We start from the raw sequence: 20609 nt of genomic DNA, 5'->3' as shown, positions 1-20609 counted from the left end.
GGGAAAAGAGAGGGGAAAAGAGAGGGGAAAAGAGAGGGGAAAAGAGAGGGGAAAAGAGAGGGGAAAAGAGAGGGGAAAAGAGAGGGGAAAAGAGAGGGGAAAAGAGAGGGGAAAAGAGAGGGGAAAAGAGAGGGGAAAAGAGAGGGGAAAAGAGAGGGGAAAAGAGAGGGGAAAAGAGAGGGGAAAAGAGAGGGGAAAAGAGAGGGGAAAAGAGAGGGGAAAAGAGAGGGGAAAAGAGAGGGGAAAAGAGAGGGGAAAAGAGAGGGGAAAAGAGAGGGGAAAAGAGAGGGGAAAAGAGAGGGGAAAAGAGAGGGGAAAAGAGAGGGGAAAAGAGAGGGGAAAAGAGAGGGGAAAAGAGAGGGGAAAAGAGAGGGGAAAAGAGAGGGGAAAAGAGAGGGGAAAAGAGAGGGGAAAAGAGAGGGGAAAAGAGAGGGGAAAAGAGAGGGGAAAAGAGAGGGGAAAAGAGAGGGGAAAAGAGAGGGGAAAAGAGAGGGGAAAAGAGAGGGGAAAAGAGAGGGGAAAAGAGAGGGGAAAAGAGAGGGGAAAAGAGAGGGGAAAAGAGAGGGGAAAAGAGAGGGGAAAAGAGAGGGGAAAAGAGAGGGGAAAAGAGAGGGGAAAAGAGAGGGGAAAAGAGAGGGGAAAAGAGAGGGGAAAAGAGAGGGGAAAAGAGAGGGGAAAAGAGAGGGGAAAAGAGAGGGGAAAAGAGAGGGGAAAAGAGAGGGGAAAAGAGAGGGGAAAAGAGAGGGGAAAAGAGAGGGGAAAAGAGGAAAATTAATAGAATCCAGATCAATAGTCAAAAATATTAAAAGGCATTAACTGTTCAAACGGATAATGAAATCACCAGCTTACATTTGATAAAATACTTAAAATATGAAAATTCCCTTATTTCTGGACTTAAATCAGCCAGAAGCAGTTTTCATCCCTAACTGGAAAGCCATGTTACCCTACAGGTCAGCCCTTAAAAACAACAATTTAGCATACATTTTCTTATGCGCTGTAAAACTTCACTTGTCCTCCATGTAGGTTAGCTGGAAATCAGAGTAAGTTTACTCCTCCTGCATGAAATCTGCCAGAATTCATGTTTTATTCCCAAAAATAAAAAAGTGTGTATACTAAAGCCAGGGAAATACTACCACCACATCTCTATTTAAAGGGAAATAAGAGTAAAACTAAATTGATTTTTGAAGGGAAAAGTTTAGAAGTATGCATTAAGGCATTACAGCTTTTACTATATGTGATACTATATAGTAATTCAGAAATAGAAGGATTCTACTCAATCTTCTGTTCTTACCTCTCGAAAGAAAACATCCGCAGGGGTAAGATTTGGTGGAACATCACACTCTCTTTTGTTTAAAGCCATCAGTATAGCAGTATTCACCAAATCCGGCAGCCTAGAGTGATGATTCTTGAGAACAATAGCTGCTGCTAGTTTTTCTGCATGCTCACAGAGCAACAATCGAGTTGCCATTGGCATCCCTCGTACTGGAAAACTGCCCAGACGTTCAAATACACCAGCCTTTTATAAAAAGGACAAAATACCACACACACACTTTAAACAAAGCTCTAGAAGAATTACTGTAAGAGACAAAATAATAGTCTACTGTACTCAAATCAACAGAACACAAGAACTTTACCTGATGAAGAAAATCAATGAAGAACAAATGGGCTTTTGTCTTATCCTCTAGCTGATGAAGAAGAATGAGGGATGTGTTGCTGAAACCAGCTGCTTCTAAAAAGAGAAAAGTCTTAGGTCAAGGCACTTTATGTCTTCATTACTTTGATCACTATTTTTGATTCTGAGGCAAACATATTTCTTTAACTTTCTATAGTGCTACCACACTGCTATTCTTTCTATATGTACACATATTTACACAGTGCTTACCACACCATTTTTACAGTTGCTTTCGAACTATACCATGGTTGAACTAAAACCTTAAAAAAACAAAATAAAAAGTATCTTTAGATCAGCATAACTATTCTGAAGCACTCATGAAATTATGTTGCTAAAATAGCAGCTTAACAGCTTATTCAAGTTTCAGTAAGATTCAGATTTTTATCTCCACTGTGGATTTGCTGTTACAGAATTTATTATGTCCTAGACCATAGCTACCACAAAATGAAGTGTGCAATTCAGGCATTCAGACATAATTCTCAACTGCCTCTAAAGGTGCCTGCCTAATTCTACTGAACAACACAAATGGTTGCCCAGCCCTGCGCTTTCTTCCTCTTCAGATGCAATCCAGCTAACATTTCTGCCCAGATCAGGTCCTTTAAGAAGCCAGTAAGTATGACAAAAGGTTCCTCATGAGCATCCATGTGTTTGTCACCTCAGTAGAGTTCTCCAGGGCCTGAGTTATTTTCCTACTTTGGGACTCTCACACCCTCTACATGTGCTCTAAACTAGAAGACTGCTAAAATATGAGACTCAAAAGAACTATTATTACAAGCAAAATTCACAAGACTATTTCCAAGCAGCTATGAACTTTCACTTCTTGCTTCAGCAAGAAATAAATGCAGATAAGCTGCTGAATTGTGATGAAATTAAGATGCAGAAAATACTAATGACTTGATGCTTGACAGTCCCTAACTGGTTGCTAGGCAGAAAAAAACAGCAATAAGTGTCTTCCATCCATATATATTTACTATATGCATTTTCAAACTGGGTCTCTGCTCCGTCACTGGTAACTGTAGCATGTTGATAAGAGATGGGAAAGCACGTACAAAGAAGTACCTCACTGAAACTGTGGCTGCTTTAATCCTTTACCTACAACAAATACTTCTAAAATAAATTTATCTAGCTCTTGCAGGCAGACACAAATACCTATGCCCCACAAAGATAGGAGCTCATTCTGCCCAGGACCCAAGCCTATCAGAAGCTGTGCAGTCATGTTAACAAAGGGCTAAGCTTGAGCAAATAAACCCTTTCTTTTAACATATCTATCTCCAGAAGAACATTTAGATCTATCCCAGGAACCATGGGAAATGGTAAAGTGGCACTCTGTTCCTTGTACAAAGCTCCCTTCTTAGAAATAGGCCTTTTCTCTGCTGTTTGTACCACTGTGTGAAGACAAGAACTTATCACAGTAGACTGCAATTTTATCTGGCAGTCTCATCAGATGCCTCTTTTAGCCTTTCTGAAATATACTTAGTTGGGGGAGGAGAGCAAGAGGCATCTATGCATTCTTAGCAAGATTTATATTAGGATTTTACCTACAGTACTATATACAGCTTTTCACAAATAAAAAATAAAAAAAAATACCATCATCTTTACCTTCAGGTACAGATTCAGCCCATCTTGGATCAGAGGCAGGGTAATCATCCATTAAGTCCACACTGATCTGAGTCACTGCTCTATCCAGTTCAGTATCAGAATCCAGATCTGCATTACTTGGAAAGAGCTCAACTACCATGCTTTGTGCATTGACAATATCCTTCCTGAAATAAAAGAAATATAAGCTAAGTGAAATAAAACTACAGAGAGGATATAGGAAAAAAACCCACTCAATTAGCAGCATTTTCTGAGATTCTTTTTGCGAAGTGCTGCAGGTTATAATCACCCAACATTGTCTGGAGTATCTTTAAACTAAATATAGATAAAAGGTATTCTGATTTTTCAAAGCAAGTAGGTTGCACAATCTTTTGAAGAAAAAACCCAACCCAGCAAAGTGTTTGAAATCACTTTTTGTTTTATTCTCTTCTTTTAAGAGAAAAACTTCAGGTTTGACTCTGTTGAATGTCTTTGTTAGCCAAGCCACTGAACATCTATTGCTTTCTGTAAAATTTTTTCAAGACCACATGTAATCCCTCCCACTAATGGCAACAGAGTAAAAGTTTTCGGAAAAACATATCAGCGAATATAATGCATTATTCTCATTTCCTATAATTTCAGGGAATCCTGCAGCCGCTACTCAGGTCAGTAAGTAAAAGAGCAAGAAGCATCCAAATGCTCTTTGAACCTCCAAGGTATGAAGTTGTATTGAAGTGATGCATGTAAAAAAGATGCAATATCCACAAAAAGCACTGACTTGATTTAGTGACTAAAAATTATAGTAGTCCAACTAAGAAGAATAGTTTATGGATTTGAATTACATTAATGTTGGAAATAATAATATTTTTCATATTAATTAGACTTTCAGTTTGAATGTTTATTTCAAGACATTTTTGGTCATATAAAAACCAGCAGTGCATCCAGAAACTGGATAAAGATTTACAAAAGCAAAGTATGCTTTTAAAAACTGGAGTTTAAAAATACCATGCCTTTTATTAAACAAGAAAGCCCTATCTTTACTACTTCACAGGACTTACATTTCTAACAGATTTATATGCTACTCTGTTACCTCTACCAAACCATGAACTGCCATCAGCCAATACACCGGAAGGGTCAATTTCACCTTTTTGTGGGAAGTCATATCCCCTACCAAAACCACTAGGTCTGTAAGGCTGACTGGACTCACTGTGCAGCCCCTGGACTTTGAGATCCCACTGACTGCACAGCTTTCCATTGTTTGCCCTTCATCAGCTGCTCTGCCATTTTGACAGACCATTGCTACATCTGTTTTTTGATGATTTCTCCATTCACTTGACCATACTATCGTTCTGAATCAAAACTACGGAAATCAAATCATTAATTTCTTCTCATTTCATAAATAAAACCCAAATTTTATTAAAATAACATTTAGTTTTCACAGTTTTTCACACTGTTTTCCTTACCGCATCATACCTTCTTCTGACCCTGTTTCCAAATCCTTATTTGAACTTGATGCCAACTTCTATATTTCTTATCCCTGCTCTCAGATCTCAGCTACTCAAGTTGCCTCAGGGCCATAGCTTTCTTCAGCAGTAGTTGTGTTTACTGACATCTCCACTTGTGAATGCATGCAGATTTTCTTTTAAATTCTGTGTAAATTTAAGCTCTTGTCTTGATATCCTTTGCTCTATGCACCTAGTCCCTTTCACAATCTTCTACTAAGTCTAGGTACCTCACATGCAGCTTTTATGCCTGAAGCACTCCTCCTGCTCCCTTTTTTCTTAAATCTGTTCTTTCCAAGGCCTTTTCCAAATGACTCTTTGAGGAGAACAGACTTGAGAGGTTTTTTTGTACATGAATATTATATTGAAAACTATCCCCTCTAAATATAATTAACCTAAGTCTGCAGTTCTGTTTATCTTCTTGCCTCTCTGGTTCCTCTGTTTACATCACTCATTTAGCAGCAGCAGTTCTTTCAGAGCCATTCCATACATCACAACAGTAAGGCTGTTTTAATCATGCTATTTTAAAGAACAATGTATTTCTTTCCACTCCCCTCATTCTGCAATGCTAGATACATTCATGGCAATATACACAGTAATAAAATAGCTTTCAAAGTACTACTGAAAACAGGTACGTAAATAAAAATGAGGAAGAATAGGAAAAAGATGTTTAACAACAAAATGCTGCTTACTAAAAAAAAAAAAAAGAGAGAGAGAGAGAGAGAGAGAGAGGGAGAGAAACGACAATAACAAAGTTTCAAATGGTTCCACCAGCACTAATATAACATCTGGCAGCATAAGCTTAAAGCTATGCAGATTATGAAAGCCTGCTCCTTTCTAGCATTTATCACTTTTTCCACTAGCTTAACATAAATCTGTACTTTTCAAATAATGATGTGTGGGTATCAATAAAACAACTTTAATTAAAACAGCACAGGAGTATCTTTATCAAGACAATCTCTTACTGAAGTATATCGGTGTGCCTTCAGAACAGCAAACAAGTAAAGTCTCAAAAATCAAGTGTAATTTCTACCTGCAGTACTGTAGAAAAGCAGCTTTCAATAATTTAGTCTTATCTTCTTGGGCTATAATTTCTATCCTATTGCTTGCATCAAATGCAGGACTCTGAAATGCAGAGTAAAAACTTAGATTGAAAGACACGTATAAGGCTTCATTATGGAATAAAAAACAATCTTTCCAAGTAACATAGATTTAAGACACCAACAGGAAATGATTTTTCTTATGGCTAACATAAGCCCAAAAGATACAATACTATGAAAGTAACATAGTGGTTTGACCTCAAGTACATCAGTAAAATTCACACACAATCTGCAAATAAAGTTATGCAAAATCTGTTTTCACAATTTCAGATCAGTGTTCTATCTATCTGGCCTAATTACATCTAGTGATACACCTACCTTAAAAACTCTCAATTTCATAGACATTTCAATTTGAAAACAAACAACAAAAAACAAACAGCTCTCTCGAAACCCACAGATGTTGCAAAATCTCTTGGATTTTGAAAACTCTCTTCATTGAAAGTGTTTGAATTTCTACTTAAAAATTTAAAACTCAAAAAATTTTTTTTTAAGTTTTCCAAAGTGAAAATACAAAACTGCAAGACTAACATGATATTTCTGCTCTCAGTTAAAAACAAAACAAAACACAAAAGCAAAAAGCAAAAAAAAAAAAAAAACACAAAATCAAACCATTACTTCACTGTTTGGTCCAGCAACAGAAGAGGAGAGGGAATCTTCAAGGTCTTCCGGAAGCACAGAAACATTTTCCCTAGACAAGATGGTGATAAGCCCACTTTTTTTGGCAAAGAAGATGGGAAGGCCAGTACAAGAACCTGCTCCTAAAATGCTATCTCCTAAGATGACAAAAAACAAAACAAGAAAAGGCACTCAAATGCAACATCAATTGAAGACCAAAACGTGACACAGTATTATAGACATTTATTAAATTTTATCATGAAGCAACCAACAATAATCCTTACAACTGCACCTGACTTACTGAAGCCATGGACAGTATCTGCTACTCATAGTGTAGATTTCCAGATACTGCGAGTTAAAAACCAACATCAAGATTCAGATGGTTCAGATTCTATCTAGGGATCTATCTGTGTGTCTTACTGGAGGAAGACGCCTCTGAAGGTCAAGGACCAGATAATCAGAAACACCAGACACAGGGATTTAGGATGGAAATAAAGCAGAGCCTGGAAACAAAGTTAATTTCAAGAAAACAAAACAAGAATCCGCAAGGAAGGTTGCAAAAAGACAAGTTTTCATATACCAGGAGTATGGATCTACTTCATTTTTATCCAGAACACAGCAGAGTAAACACAATAGCAATAGTGGATATCACTTGAGTGCTTCCTCCATAAACCTATGAGAAACCTCTAATTTGAAAGATTTAATAAAAAGGAGTGTGAATAAGATTATACTCTACTGAAGTAGGCTATTTTAGAGCAGAACAACTAAACCCCCTAAATTCCCATTTTCAGTCTGTGCTCTGAAAAGTTTGTCTCTAGAAACAGAACTGAAACCCACACCAGCAAACGTTGTAGACGGTTCAAATAAACTTGGCATTTTTTTTAAATCTATTTCACAAACTGATCTTGGCAGAAGAATGCTTAGCAAGCAAACATGCTAACTATTCAGCTATTCAAACTAATAAAATGCCTGCTTCAGTAAGAAAAAAATTAGAGCTTTCTGAATGCTAACTTTTTTTGTTCCTCCACCTCAAGTTTTATCTCGAGTTAAGTAGATTTCTTAAAATTAAGGAGTCATACTGAGAAACCTAAACAGTGTAAACATATTTAATTAAAAAGTATCCATGAAACGTGATTTTTTTACTGCACGTTACCTTGTATGCCAAGTATGATTTTCTCCTGTGGTAAAGAAATTCTTCCAGTTCCAGTGGAGCAAGCAAACACTTCATCTTCCTTATAAAGGTAAGCAGCATGGCTAAAGTAGTCTGGGACTACCAGACAGCATGTCAGTTCCTCTTCTGACTGAAAGTGTTGAATATAAAACAGTATCACACACATAATAAAAACCTTAAATAAACATTTAGGTAACTCAGGTCAGCCTTTAAAATGCTAAAGTCTGTTTTAATTTTTAACAAGAGAGCTATATATGCTTACATATCATAACAAAACCACTTTTCATTTGCCCTAAATATTTAAGATCTGTTGTTTTTCTTCCCTATACAGTAAACTCTTGGTAATTTCACATGGTAGGAAAGCAAACAATTATTCAATGCAAACTAATTTTTGTACAGTTCATGTACCCTCCTTCCATCATAAGATTCAATTAAAAAATGTACCATCGGTGGAGGACAATTGATTTGTCTTCCCTTCCTAGCAAACCAGCTGTCTAGTAAGGATCAAAATACAGGTCTCCTAATTCCTTGTCCAGCTACTACATTCACTAGAGCCTGAGATCTGTCTTAAATGGATTTCCTCAGAAATCTTCCTCAGAAAACTATCAATATAAGTTTCCAAGAGCAATTTTAAGGCAGAGAACCTGATTTTTCTTTAGAGGAAGTCGGATAACTGGTTTACCTACAGGAATATTTCGAAACACTGAGCCTTCTTTGCTTGGTTTTAGAGCCTTCATTTTCATACCTGAAAAGATGGATTATATTGTGTGACTTCCACAACAACATCATCAGATATCTGGAAGCCTTTATCTTCTACTGTTATCAGAGTGTAGTACACAAGACACGGGCGATCTCCAGGATGCCATGCTGCAGCAAGTATCACCAGTCCATCACTATGTAACCAAAAATATCACACCCTTGAGATGACTAATTACTTATTTTACCTGCTCAAACATTACTACTCAGTAAACAAGTGTTTAAGTACAATCATAGATATTTTCCAATATTCAACAGTACTCTTTTTCTCAGTTTATTATTTGTTCTTTTATGCTGTTTTATTTTTTTTGACAGTATTCATACGCAGTACAAAACTGAAATTATATAGTCGTTGCAATTCTATGTAATTAAATCATAAATACAAGAGATTCAGCAGGTATAGAGAATTCTTTCTGTAAGAAAAGTTATCGCTGATTATTTGCTGTCTTCATAATACCAAAAAAAAAAAAGAAAAAAAGAAAAGAAAAGCCAACAACAACCAAACTTGATAAAATCACATTAAAAGAGTAAAAGGAGCTATTCTTAGGTAAAGAATTTGTAATACTAAAGAGATAACAATAGTATGAAGCATAAAATAATTTATGTCTAATGTGATATGCTTATTTTATTAACATTGGCACTCAAGTAACATTTAATTCCAATTACTTATGCAGAAAGCTCTGCAAGAAAACAGAACATATTTATCCAATTGATACAAGTCCTGACAGATACATGTATACTTGCTTACCGATTTTGCTGCAAATCCATGTATTGTATATTGACTCCTCCTTTAATATCTTCATAGTTACTCTCAGAACCCTACAAAAACAATGCATCTAGCTTATAACCATACATACGTAGGCTACTACTACTTAAAAAAAAAAAAAAAAGAGAGAGAGAGAGAGACAGAGAGAAAGAGAAAGAAATGTTTTCAGATGAGCTGGCTCTTACCCAAATTGCATCTGTAATATGTTCCTTAAGGATTCTGTTGATATCCCAGCTGAAAATATAACGTTCTGATGAATCACCAATCTCCCATTTGTTTAGATTTGAACTTGTTAGCATATAAAAGCTTGACCTTTCTTTATCCCAAAGAACACTAGAAATCTGGATTTAAAAACAATATACATCAAAAAGTTAAAGCGCAGTCTTACTTTGGATACAACAGCCTATATGCACTCTCAGTCCACATAAAATCACTTACTTTGGCAGCCTACAAAGTTAAATTACAAGATATAAATATTATCATAATTTTCAAGAGAAATTTTATTTTGTACATATAGGAACATCCACAATAAGTGTTTCTCACACTCTATCCCAGCTTCTGTGAAATTAGTTTATAAAGCTCAACCCAATCCCCAACCCTTGACAACCCTATATCAGAAAAGTAAATGTACAGGTTACTGCTAGTTTCTTCAGGTAGTACTGAGGCTATCACCAAAAAGAGGCAAGACTGAATGCTCTACAGGAAGTATTACTGCTTTAAAGTTTCCTTTTATTCAGATCTAAAGAGTAAGTCTGTATTCTCCATTCAACAACAAAATTGTCGCAAATTTGCAAGTTTGTTTGGTTTCTGTCTTTCTCTGTACATCCTTACAGTCTTTTCTTCTTCCTTTCCTAAATACTGAGGCCAGAAATTAGAACACAGGACCCTAAATATTTTAAGTAATTATTATATGAATATTTTTCAAGCTTACCGCAGCATCATTGCCAGGAGACAAAATACCCAGAAGGGAAGAAACTTTTCGACCAATTCCAGAAAACATGCCCTGACCCTGTGGTAGGGCATGCTGATGAATCTTGCCAGAGCTATCTGGTATCAGTCGAACTAGCTGACCTCTGAAAGAAGATAAAATAAAGCTTCCTCCCTAACAAAAAGAAAAAGCAGCTATGTTAAAAAAATTAAATAAAATCACATTCCTGCAATGTCTACTACTGTCAGATAAAATTCTTTATACCAGTTCATCAGGGAAAAGACAAAACAAGAACAAAATACAAGACAAACACCATATGTGTACAACATTTCCCAAAGAGGTTACTGTGACAATAAACACCTTTTCTCTTTTAAACAACTGTCATATACATCACATTAAAAGTGAATCTAAAATAATAAAAAAGACCTTTATAAGCATTACATACAATGGTTGCTAGTCAAACTTATAGTTCTAAAACTCTCCCAGCACATGCTACCAGAAAATGCCATTTTCCTGGGGTGAAAAAAAGATGGCTATCAGAAAATGGAGATCTACTGTCTGAGAAATGATAAGGTTTAAATTTCATCTGAACCTTGAAATGTTTCTGTAGACTTTTGCAGTACTTACAAGAATAAAATTCTATTACATTAGGTGCTACACTAACACAGAGTAAAAACATTGATCCTAACTTCAAAAAACAACAACAACAAAAGCAATGAATGCTGGAAAGGTGGCAGTAACACCAATAGTCTTTTGTAAACATTTCTATAAAGTGGAATATGAAGCCAGTAAGAGATGCCAAAAAAAGAAGAATCAAAATAAATGGTAATGGCTAGGGGTTGCTGAAAGAATTAGCTGGTTTTTTCTACAGGAACTGTTCACAGAACGAAAACCAGCATAGTTCTCATAATCACACAATATAAAAGTTATGCTAAAGGTTAGAACTAGGCTGCCCAGAGACAGAAAGACAAATTAAGTACAGTTGTCATATATGGAATAATGCAGCTTTATATCAATGATTAAATTCTGCCCTGAACAAGCATTCCTCTAGCTCTTGACTCACATTCATCCCAGCATTCCCAGCTGCTTTCTTCCAACTTGATTATCTGAAACTAGGGCACAATCCAGCTCTAATAGGGTAGATACATATAAGTGTTTCTTAACATCTTGAAACTCTTAGGAAATTAATCATTAAGATTATTGTCTGAGTCCCTAAAATATTTATAATGTAGGATAATAATACATGATGTGAACAGTGGATGTTACGATGACTTACTGAAAAGGTCATGAGATAAAATAAAACTGGTAATACAATTTTGAAGATAACAGATATTGTCATATATGTTGAATTTTGGATATATTCCCTTTTAAAAGTCTTTTCCATTTAGGCACATCAACAACAGAAAATAGAATTTATAAGGATTCAGATGAAGTAATTGCCTTTGTTTTTGTGTTATCAGGACTTCTGCCACTGGAAGTAATCACGGTAGTAAAACTGACAATCCTCACAGGTTGAGATAACAAATCAGCCCCATTAATAACCTTGTGGTTCAATCCTGCCTACCTCCCTGGCTTTAACATCAGTATTTATGACCACCACTCATCTGTGCTTAATACTTAGTATCATCACACTCATACAGTTTCTGAAATTACTCCTTAGAATGTCTGATAGTTTGCTTTGCAATATTTAATGGAGAGTATGGTCAGTAATGGAGAGTAATGATCAGTATGCTCCACACGCACTTTTTTACTTTTAAGTTAGCAATTAAAGCAGTACTTTTTAAATAAATCTTATTGTACTGTACCTTTACTGCTGTTAGGAAACTGCACAGAGAGCCTCCAAAGTCTGTAAAAGTCTCCGTGTAGGAACCTTCATGCACGAGATTGGGCCAGTAGCGTATAGTACCTTCACTGGTAGCAACCATTATTGCCAGAGACTTGAAGTGACAAAACAATTAATAGAACATGCAAGATAATAATAATTAGACTGCAGCTTTAACTAAATCATGTTATTTTACATATCAAGATTTTGGGTGACTAACACAAAAAAAAGTGGTAAATACACACGGATGCACATTGATAAAGCTAGAACTGAATAGGGGGATGATTCTATAATGTAACAACTTAATATGTGCAGGGAACATAACGGAGACAGTCATACTTGCTTATTTTACTAACAATTATATTTTTACTATTTCTTGTTCCTGATAATGCAGGATCTGCTACTGAAAAGCAAACAAGATTTACAGATGCAAGACAAAACAGAATCTGTGGAGAGTTCCAGATGCAGAATCACTGTTGTAAGCTACTATGGGAGACTTAAAATGCAGACTATAATTTAAGAAACAAACTGCTCCAGAGTCATTAAGAGAAACATCAAATCATACAGTGCCTATTTTTTTTTACAAAAACATACAGTTCAGAACATAAGCACACAGTGTGTCTATATTAGGGCTTCTGACTCAGGAAATCACCCAGAGACCAAATTCAAAGAATGATGCAAGAGACCGTGTTCAATAAAGATTTATACAGAAAGCATTGTACCTAATCAACTGGTTGTTGAATATCACAGAACAATAGAAGAACTGTAGCTTAGAGCTGTTATTGAGCTCCTTGGAGTTTTCTAACTGATTTTTGGCTAGACACAGACCTGCAGAAAGGAAAGCGATTGGCTAATCGACATCATAACAATTAAGAAAAAAAATCTATATAATGCATTGTCCTTGGTGATTTCTGCCCTTTGATTATTTAATAATTTTCATTTGACTGAAATATTTTCTACTGTTAATATTTCTACTGAATTCTATAAAAATCACTGTATCCATGCATGGCTCAAAAGCTGAAAACAAATGAAATCAAAAACCTTGGTTTAGTTATATTACCTCCTCTTACACTTCTTTGAGTATGATCAAGTCATACGCTATTTAAAGAAGTTTATGAGCTAATCACAAGATATTATGATTGTTTTTCATCATCTGGAAGTCCAACAACAACAACAAGAAAGAAGAAAAGATCCCATTACATATTTTGTATTTCTTCTTCCTTCCAAATACAACTACTTATCTAGTTTTATTAGAGCACTGCATACATCAACTGAAAACTATGCCCAAGCTGAAAATGAAAGTTTCACTTCTTCATGAATGATAGCAATGAACACATTAGCACCCTTCCAGAAAACTTAGCTGATCGTGAATCCTCATCCTCTAACACAGTATGGTAAGAAAAAGCATTTAGCAAAGTAAACAATGAAGACAGATAAATAATCTTTCTTGCAATGTTAGTTTCCTTATAAACACTAGACAAGGAAAGGTGCTGGTTTTCACTTTTCAGCCATATGTATTCAGAGTTAAAACAAAGCTGAACAACTTTTTCAGCCAGCATGTATTTAAAAGGCACTCGCTTGGACTGAATATTTGATTTTCCTGACATTAGTTAACAAAATACTTAGTCTACTGTATTTTTGTTTGTTATGAAAGCATCCTAAGTAATCCTCAGAAGACATATATTTTAACCTGATCCTAATTACATGTAAATGGTATAATTTGAAAAGACTAGCAGGATTCTGTTTACTTCAGATGTATTTACTACAAGAAAACAATCCTGAGTTTTCTAATATACATTACAACACAGAGTGCACAATTTTCAAATAAATACTTGATAAAATAGAATATATTCAAAGTGACTCTGAAACTATTTTTAAACACTAAAATTAAAGGTTGATCACCTGTAGAGAAGTTGTTTCACCTGAGGAACTGAGGAAAGATACAGCTGCTAAACTAGAACTCCACTGGAAGTCACTGGGTGGCAGCTGCAGTTCCTTGCACAGAGATAACTGTAAGAAAGGAGGTACAATTATAAATATGTGGCTGGAAGAGATTATTCCTGTCCCACGAGGTCTTTAGACTTTTTAATCGTGCTAAAAACTGATTTTAAACTACCCCAGACACTGTACTAGGGGCCCAAAAGAATGTCACAAGATTTTCAGCAAGCTTGTCACAACCAACAGACAGCTATGAAACACCTACTTACGCATTTTCACACATAATTACTTTTCATTTGTTATTTGTGTTTCTTACAACATTACAATTTTGAATCATTTCTCTTTCAGAGGCACAATTACCTGGATGCTCTTGAACGCAATATAATAACAAGACAGAAAAACAAAATTAAACTGAAAGTGCTTGAGAAAGCTCACTCAGTATTAAGACATTGGAGAGAGAAGAACCTTCCCTCTGACAAAGTTAATCAGTCGGGGGGGAAAAAAAAGTCTTAATCACTTGAGAACACTTCTACAAATGCCAGAATGCATATACCTGACATGCCCCTATAAGTGTGAAGTTGTATAATTAACATATGTTGCATTAATCAGAAGATTTTTGATTTAATAACTACAGGGTCCTTCTGACCATACTTGTTATACACTGAAATGTTGCTGAGAAAAATACTGCCCAGGGAAAAACACTTTCTTGATATAAGAAATCTAAATAAAACATATATTCAGCATAGCTAAAACTAAAAAGTTTAAGGGTTTTTTGTCAAGGTGAAAATCAGTCACAGTAATACTTAAACCAATCTGTAACATATTAACTAGTTTCTAACTAATATCAACTTTAGCAAATCTATTTAACATAAGAGATATCTATTAAAATGCAAGGAATTTACCTTTGGGTTAACTTGACAACTAAAAATATAGAGAGACATGTAGAAAAGTTAAACTCCCTTAAAAGCTTGGATTTCAGTTGTTGTTAGAACGACTTTGTAGCAACCCTGTCACTTTTGGAGGAAAGCTGACAAACTCCAACTCATAAAGAAACACTCGCTTTAAATAACACAAATGAGAAACTTGTTCAGCTAGTATAAAATATACACACATTTTTTCCATCTTGATCTTCCATTTACCTTAGCAACTGGAGACTGACCAATCTTCCAGATAATCAGCCTCCCTTTATGGACCAGCCAGGCCCACCCGCTTTCATCCACTTGAACGCTCAGCTGGTCATTAGCTACATTAAAAAGTATTTTTTAAGACATTAAGATTTTGAAGACACTGCAGAGCAATCCTAAAAATCAACAAACCTTTGTTCTGATCAGAAAAGACAAACTCTTAGCTTTTGAGACTGAGAAGTAAGACAATCCTAGAAGTTGTCCAAATCCATCCATTTACGTCAGATAAAAAATTGTCTTAAAAACTACTGAAGAATTTACAAAGCTATTACAGAGATACAGAGTTCAGATTTCTCACATCTTTATTAGAAAAAGAAAATGTAACCACAGGGAAAAATTGCTGAGGTGACTAAGGAATTTCTTGATCTTGGGAAAAACTTTATATTAGAGGGGTTTTTTTTTAGAATTGATAATAATGTTATCTCTTTTTTTGTTGTCATCTGCTGGTTTTATCATCACTGCATGAACTGAAGTTACATTAAACTGACTGTGTACTTAATTTAATGGCTTGGAGTATGTGGTTTAAAAACAATTAAGAGAATCCACAATTTAGGAAAGAACTAAATCAAAACAAATAAAAAAGACAAGAAAAAAAAATCAAGCAGAAGTTCTCAAAAAACTCGTATTAGCATTCTTAATAAACTTGAATTATAGGATATATTGCTTAAGACAGTATCTGAAAGGTATTAACATGCATTCATACCCATGAGTGTTGTTATGACAACAGCTACATAGTTAAGCCAGTTAGATTCAAAGCAAGACACAAACATCTTATCTTCTGCTCCAAAGTCAACTTCTAAACAGCACCAACAACATGTTAACATTTCTGTCATCTGTTAAAACTTCCACGAGGAAAGAACAGATAAATTCAGTTCTTACCATCAGCCTTTTTTAGGGCTTCCATAACTTTAACAGGGAGAGAGGATCCAAAAGCCTTAACATCATAGTTAATAGTGTCACTTGCTGAAGGATGCTGTATAACTCTGGTAGGAGTTGCTCTAAAAATAAATAAATAAACAAACAAATAAATAAAATACAAAAATCTTAGTCTTCAATTGTTTCTCCAGCATTTTCAACATACATTTACTTCATTAGGATCTGCTGTGTTTAAAAGTAGATGTGATGAAATGGGCTTGTCTGTGTAAAACAAAAGGGATTGTATCCCTGTGGGAGCACCATCTGAAGCAGTAATTTGGTGACCTGCTTGCCTTACAAGTTGTTAAGCTGTTATCAAATTCCCTTATATTCAAAAATAGTTCTTTACAAATTTGTTCCTCCCCACTAACAAAATTACTCTTCAACTTCTCTGCATTCTGCTTACCTACAGCATGAAGCTATCCACAACATCAGGAGAAGCAGCTTTGCAGAGGTTTTTCCATAGGACTGCAGGGCTTGTTTTCATCCCAAATTCTGACAACAGTAGGCAGTAGACAGGATGCAACAATTTGAACTTCCTTAACAGTTCTTATCAGCAAACACACCAGTAAGAGAAGGGCACTAGAAGACTGCAGCTCTATATCTGTTTCAGTCATTATTTATCAATATAATTTCCAAGAGCTGCTTTGCATTGTCCCTCACCTTCTCTCTCTCTGGAATGGCATAGGTCCATCTTCTCCTTTGAACATGATTAAGCGGGTAAGATTTCTCTACTTTTAGAAGATACTTTCCTCCTTCCCTTTCCCCAGCAGAAATAATAATGTAGCATAATTCTTCCAAAGTGAAATAACAAAAGATGATACAAAGCTAGAACACAAGGCCGACATCTGGTTCTAAAAGTGCCATTTAAACACCTGAAGTAAAAGCTCCCCAGAAGTGAAAATGGGCAATCTTGCTCATCTCAGCAACAAACAGCTGCTTTTGAAAGAAGAAATTCGGAAGCCCTGAAATTGATTTGGGGCTTATTTTAACTCAGTTTAACTGAGTTAACTCAGTTCTGACTCATGTGGAACCAGAGACAGAAAAGCCTAAACTTTGAATGATTTATTTTTTAAATTCAGAGGTGCTTATTTTTTCAACATTATTCCTGTACTGGAGATACATCTGAAATACAACACTTTATACAACATTTTATAGTTAAGTGGTTTTCTGGTTCTTTTATAGTTCTCACGTAAAATATCACATGTTCAGTATGTTCTAAATATCTCTTATTAACATTTGAGTTTGAGGGTTCAACTATAAAATGTTTCGGTCAGAATTTGGTACCATAAGAACAGAATGTGTCAAATATCCTACAAAGGTTCTGAGAGCATCTGAGAAACTACAGACTAGTAAAGTCAACTCTTTTAGTAGAGTAAATCAGGAAAATCAGTAAATAAATAGATTAGTAACAGGCATGATTTTTATTCTTTTCCTTTTGTACAGCAAAGTCATGCCTGACAGGTCTATCAGAATTTTTTTTTTTTGGGGGGGGGAGAAATCAGTGAGTATGAACTGGACAATATTAAGGATTTAAATCTTCAAAAAGCTTTCGAAAAGATCCCCTATCAAAGGTTCTTGAAGAAAGCAAGCTGGCAGGAGAAAGTCTTATTGTAGACCAAACCGTGTCTAAAAGAAAGCAATAAACAAATATACAGAAAAAGAAAGGCTGGTTTATACAATGCAGGAAAGTTCACAGGAGGAGAAGAAAAGGTCCCATTCTATAGGATCTGTACTGATATCTAAACCGTTCAGCATAGTCATAAAAGGAACCAGCTACCACAGTGACAAACTTTCTTGACTGTACAATATTATTTAGGACAGTCAAATAGCAATTAGGGAATCTGAATTGTCAAATGCAAAATAAAAAGCAACATAGAAAATACCATTATTGGACTACATAAATACACAGCATGTCCACATCTTGAACATGAGGGTGACCTGGCATGCACATATCTCAAAAGGATATTACAGAAAAACTACCAAAGAGAGATTTAAGGATGATCAGAGATACAGAATATCTTACAATATATCCCAATGAAAACAAACAGTAAAATTAGAACAGCGATGCTGTATCTATCATAGCTTAAGCATGTAATAAGGAGGCAGGGTTAGCAGAGACAGATGAAATCTTTTATTCCAAGCTCCAATAAAGACAGTAAAAAAGCAAGAGCTTTCAGGCAGAATCCTTTTGTTAGATCTGATTAGAAGCATGTCTTAGTAGATGTATGGAGCCACAGGACCAACATAACCTAACTGCTCACTGTTACACAAGACCAAAGGATACTGTTTTCCCCTTTCTGTTCAATAAAGTCCCAAGGGATTGTCAAGCCTTTCTTTGCTAAGACTACTTTTGGTTTTGTAGATGTTAAAAGATCACTTAGGAGAAAATGCTATCTGAATCAAATGGTTTTACTGAACTAAACGCATCTGTTTCTGCCCATTGGTTTGGTTCTGTTTGTCAGACTTAAGGAGGAGACCTGCAGCCCAAACATTTGTCTTTTTTCAAACTATGCTACTTTTTACATTGTATCACTAGTTGAATTTCCTATTACCTCTCTCCACAAGTATTGCTTTACTTTTGCAAATACAGAGGGAGACTAGTCTGTTGAGATCCCCAGTAATAGTAATGTGACTCTACAAAATCAGAATCTTTCCCTAAATAACAAATGAGCAAGCAGCAAGTCATCCCTGAACGATGTGGCAGACGACACAAATTGCAGCCCATGTCTTTTGCATCCATGCAGCAAAAGGTACCAGCACTTCTGGTTGTTGTGGAAGAGCAGTGGAAAGAATGCCCAGGAAGAGATTGAAAGAGGAGCAGAAGGGAAGGAGAGCAGGTTCCTCACAGCAACGAGCCCAAGGAGCAGAGGTACATTAGGTGAGGTCAGCATGCCCCACGTACCGAACAGCGGGAGCTGGCTGCACTATGAGTAGTCCATGCAAACCCCAAGCTGCAGTGCCCTATCTTCCTGCCTACTTAAGGAACCCCAGCAACAGAGAACTCTGGGTTTATTCCAAAAACATCCCTGAAAGGTGAAAGGGGGGGGAACCACCCAAGGCAGGGCAGGGCAGGGCAGAGCAGAGCGACCCGAGGCGGGAAGAGCCCCGCCCCCCGCCGAGCAGCGCGCGCCTGGAAGGGGCGGGGCCTCGGCCGCCCAACGGCTCGGGCCGTCGGGGGCGGCGCGCGGGCGACAGCACGGCGGGAAGGGCGGGCTCGCGCCCCCCCCCCCGCCGCCGTCCCTGGGGCCGCTGGCTGGGTGGCGCGAGGGAGGGAACTCACCGAGCAGAGAGGGAGCCGCTCCTCCGCCCCACCGGCGAAAACAGCCCCGGGGAGCTGGCTGCCGCCACTACGGCCAGGTTCCTCCTGCCGCCCGGCCGGGAGAGGGGGCTGGCGGCGGCGCTGCCCAGGTTCCTGCGGGCCGAGCCGCCGGGGGTCCGCGGCGAGGCAGGAGTCGAAGGGAACATGGCTGGGGGCAGAGACGAGCGGCGCCGGCGCTGCGGGTGCTGGGCTCGCGCCGGGCGCCACTTAACTGCGTCACTGTCGAACGCGCCCGTCGCGGGAAGCGGAGGGGAGGAGCGGGGCGCGCGGCAGGCCGGCCCGTGCGGGCCAGCGCCGGAGACCCCGCGCAGGCGGGCGTTGGCGGCGTTAAGCCTGCCACCCCTCCCGCCTCGCTCTGCCTGGTTCAACCCAGAAGAGGGAAGACGCCCTCACCGGTCTGCCATAATTCTTAAAGAGCGCAAGTGTTAACGTACCAAATTTCTATCTTACCCACACCAACACTTCTTCCGCGCCTCCAAAAATAATACTTTAATTAGGGGGACAGCAGAGCTGCACAGTTTCGGGCCAATTAAAATGTTGTGATCTTCAGAGAATGATTATTTGAACCTGCTCTCTTTCAGAGCACAAGAATTTGAATAGTCACTTTTCTCATCCAGTGGCGCAGGCAGGCAGCTGTGTCAGGTGTTCATGCCGAAAAATGCAGGTCCTGGATCCTCCTGAATAAGGTTGGATGTGTTCAGTCCTTCAGGATGCTCCCAACGGCGTTCAAAAGACTTAATTTGGAACCCAGTGAAAGCATATCTAGTACTGATCAACTGCGTAATAAAAAAAGATAGGTAACTGGATACACTCAAAAAAAAAAAAAACTATTGAAAGACCATTTCAAACCTCTTGTTTTGCACTTTTGGAAGGACATGTATTCCAGTAATATGGTTGCCTAATCTTGAAAATACCCTGTGCTGTAACCTGTGCTTGTTCCAAACTTCAAATTAAAAAAAACAAAAACATAATTTCCCCAAAAGAAAACATATTCCATGAAAATTTTAGTATGTTTCACATGTATGGTAACTAACAGTCATGAACCACAGAAAATATTTGATATTACACAATTAGATTTTGTTAAGTGAGAGTTAAATTTTCTCATTGAAGTTAAATATTCAACTGCATTGTTTTGTATGAAAAATACAGTTTCCAGAAAGTACGTATGTATCATCTACTGTGAGAGAAGAATTTGAGTTATGTGTAGATTGTCAATGGAGGTAATTAGCTGAAATAAAACTAACTAAAAATAGAACATTCAAAAACTCCCCCAGGATTTTCCAAAAACATGTTCTTTGATTAAAAACAGTTTATGGCAATATGCACCATGGTCCAATATGACT

The 20609-nt window shown here is 37.1% G+C and overlaps 1 protein-coding gene across 3 annotated transcripts in view; it reads right to left on the bottom strand.

The window, feature by feature from the left end:
- Window positions 1-19460, bottom strand: part of NUP133 (nucleoporin 133) — a 39955-nt gene extending 20495 nt beyond the window's left edge. Inside the window, exons 1-15 of one of the 3 annotated variants that reach the window (XM_067293437.1) lie at window positions 19228-19460; window positions 15909-16027; window positions 14985-15088; window positions 13810-13917; window positions 11891-12022; window positions 10089-10259; window positions 9343-9498; window positions 9140-9210; window positions 8381-8528; window positions 7618-7765; window positions 6465-6622; window positions 5783-5874; window positions 3272-3435; window positions 1635-1729; window positions 1292-1516 (exon numbers count right to left, since the gene is read on the bottom strand). In XM_067293437.1, the coding sequence (XP_067149538.1) occupies window positions 1292-1516; window positions 1635-1729; window positions 3272-3435; window positions 5783-5874; window positions 6465-6622; window positions 7618-7765; window positions 8381-8528; window positions 9140-9210; window positions 9343-9498; window positions 10089-10259; window positions 11891-12022; window positions 13810-13917; window positions 14985-15088; window positions 15909-16027; window positions 19228-19412 (2076 nt within the window). In that variant the 5' untranslated portion in view covers window positions 19413-19460. Of the gene's footprint in view, window positions 1-1291; window positions 1517-1634; window positions 1730-3271; window positions 3436-5782; window positions 5875-6464; window positions 6623-7617; window positions 7766-8380; window positions 8529-9139; window positions 9211-9342; window positions 9499-10088; window positions 10260-11890; window positions 12023-12629; window positions 12736-13809; window positions 13918-14984; window positions 15089-15908; window positions 16028-16350; window positions 16458-19227 lie in introns of those variants that run through there. The other 2 variants (XM_067293438.1, XM_067293439.1) reach the window with 2 other exon arrangements.
- Between the last annotated feature and the right edge of the window lie 1149 nt (window positions 19461-20609).

Source organism: Apteryx mantelli, chromosome 3 (genome assembly GCF_036417845.1).
Source record: "Apteryx mantelli isolate bAptMan1 chromosome 3, bAptMan1.hap1, whole genome shotgun sequence".
Lineage (NCBI taxonomy): Eukaryota > Metazoa > Chordata > Aves > Apterygiformes > Apterygidae > Apteryx > Apteryx mantelli.
This window is presented reverse-complemented; position numbering and strand designations above follow the sequence as displayed.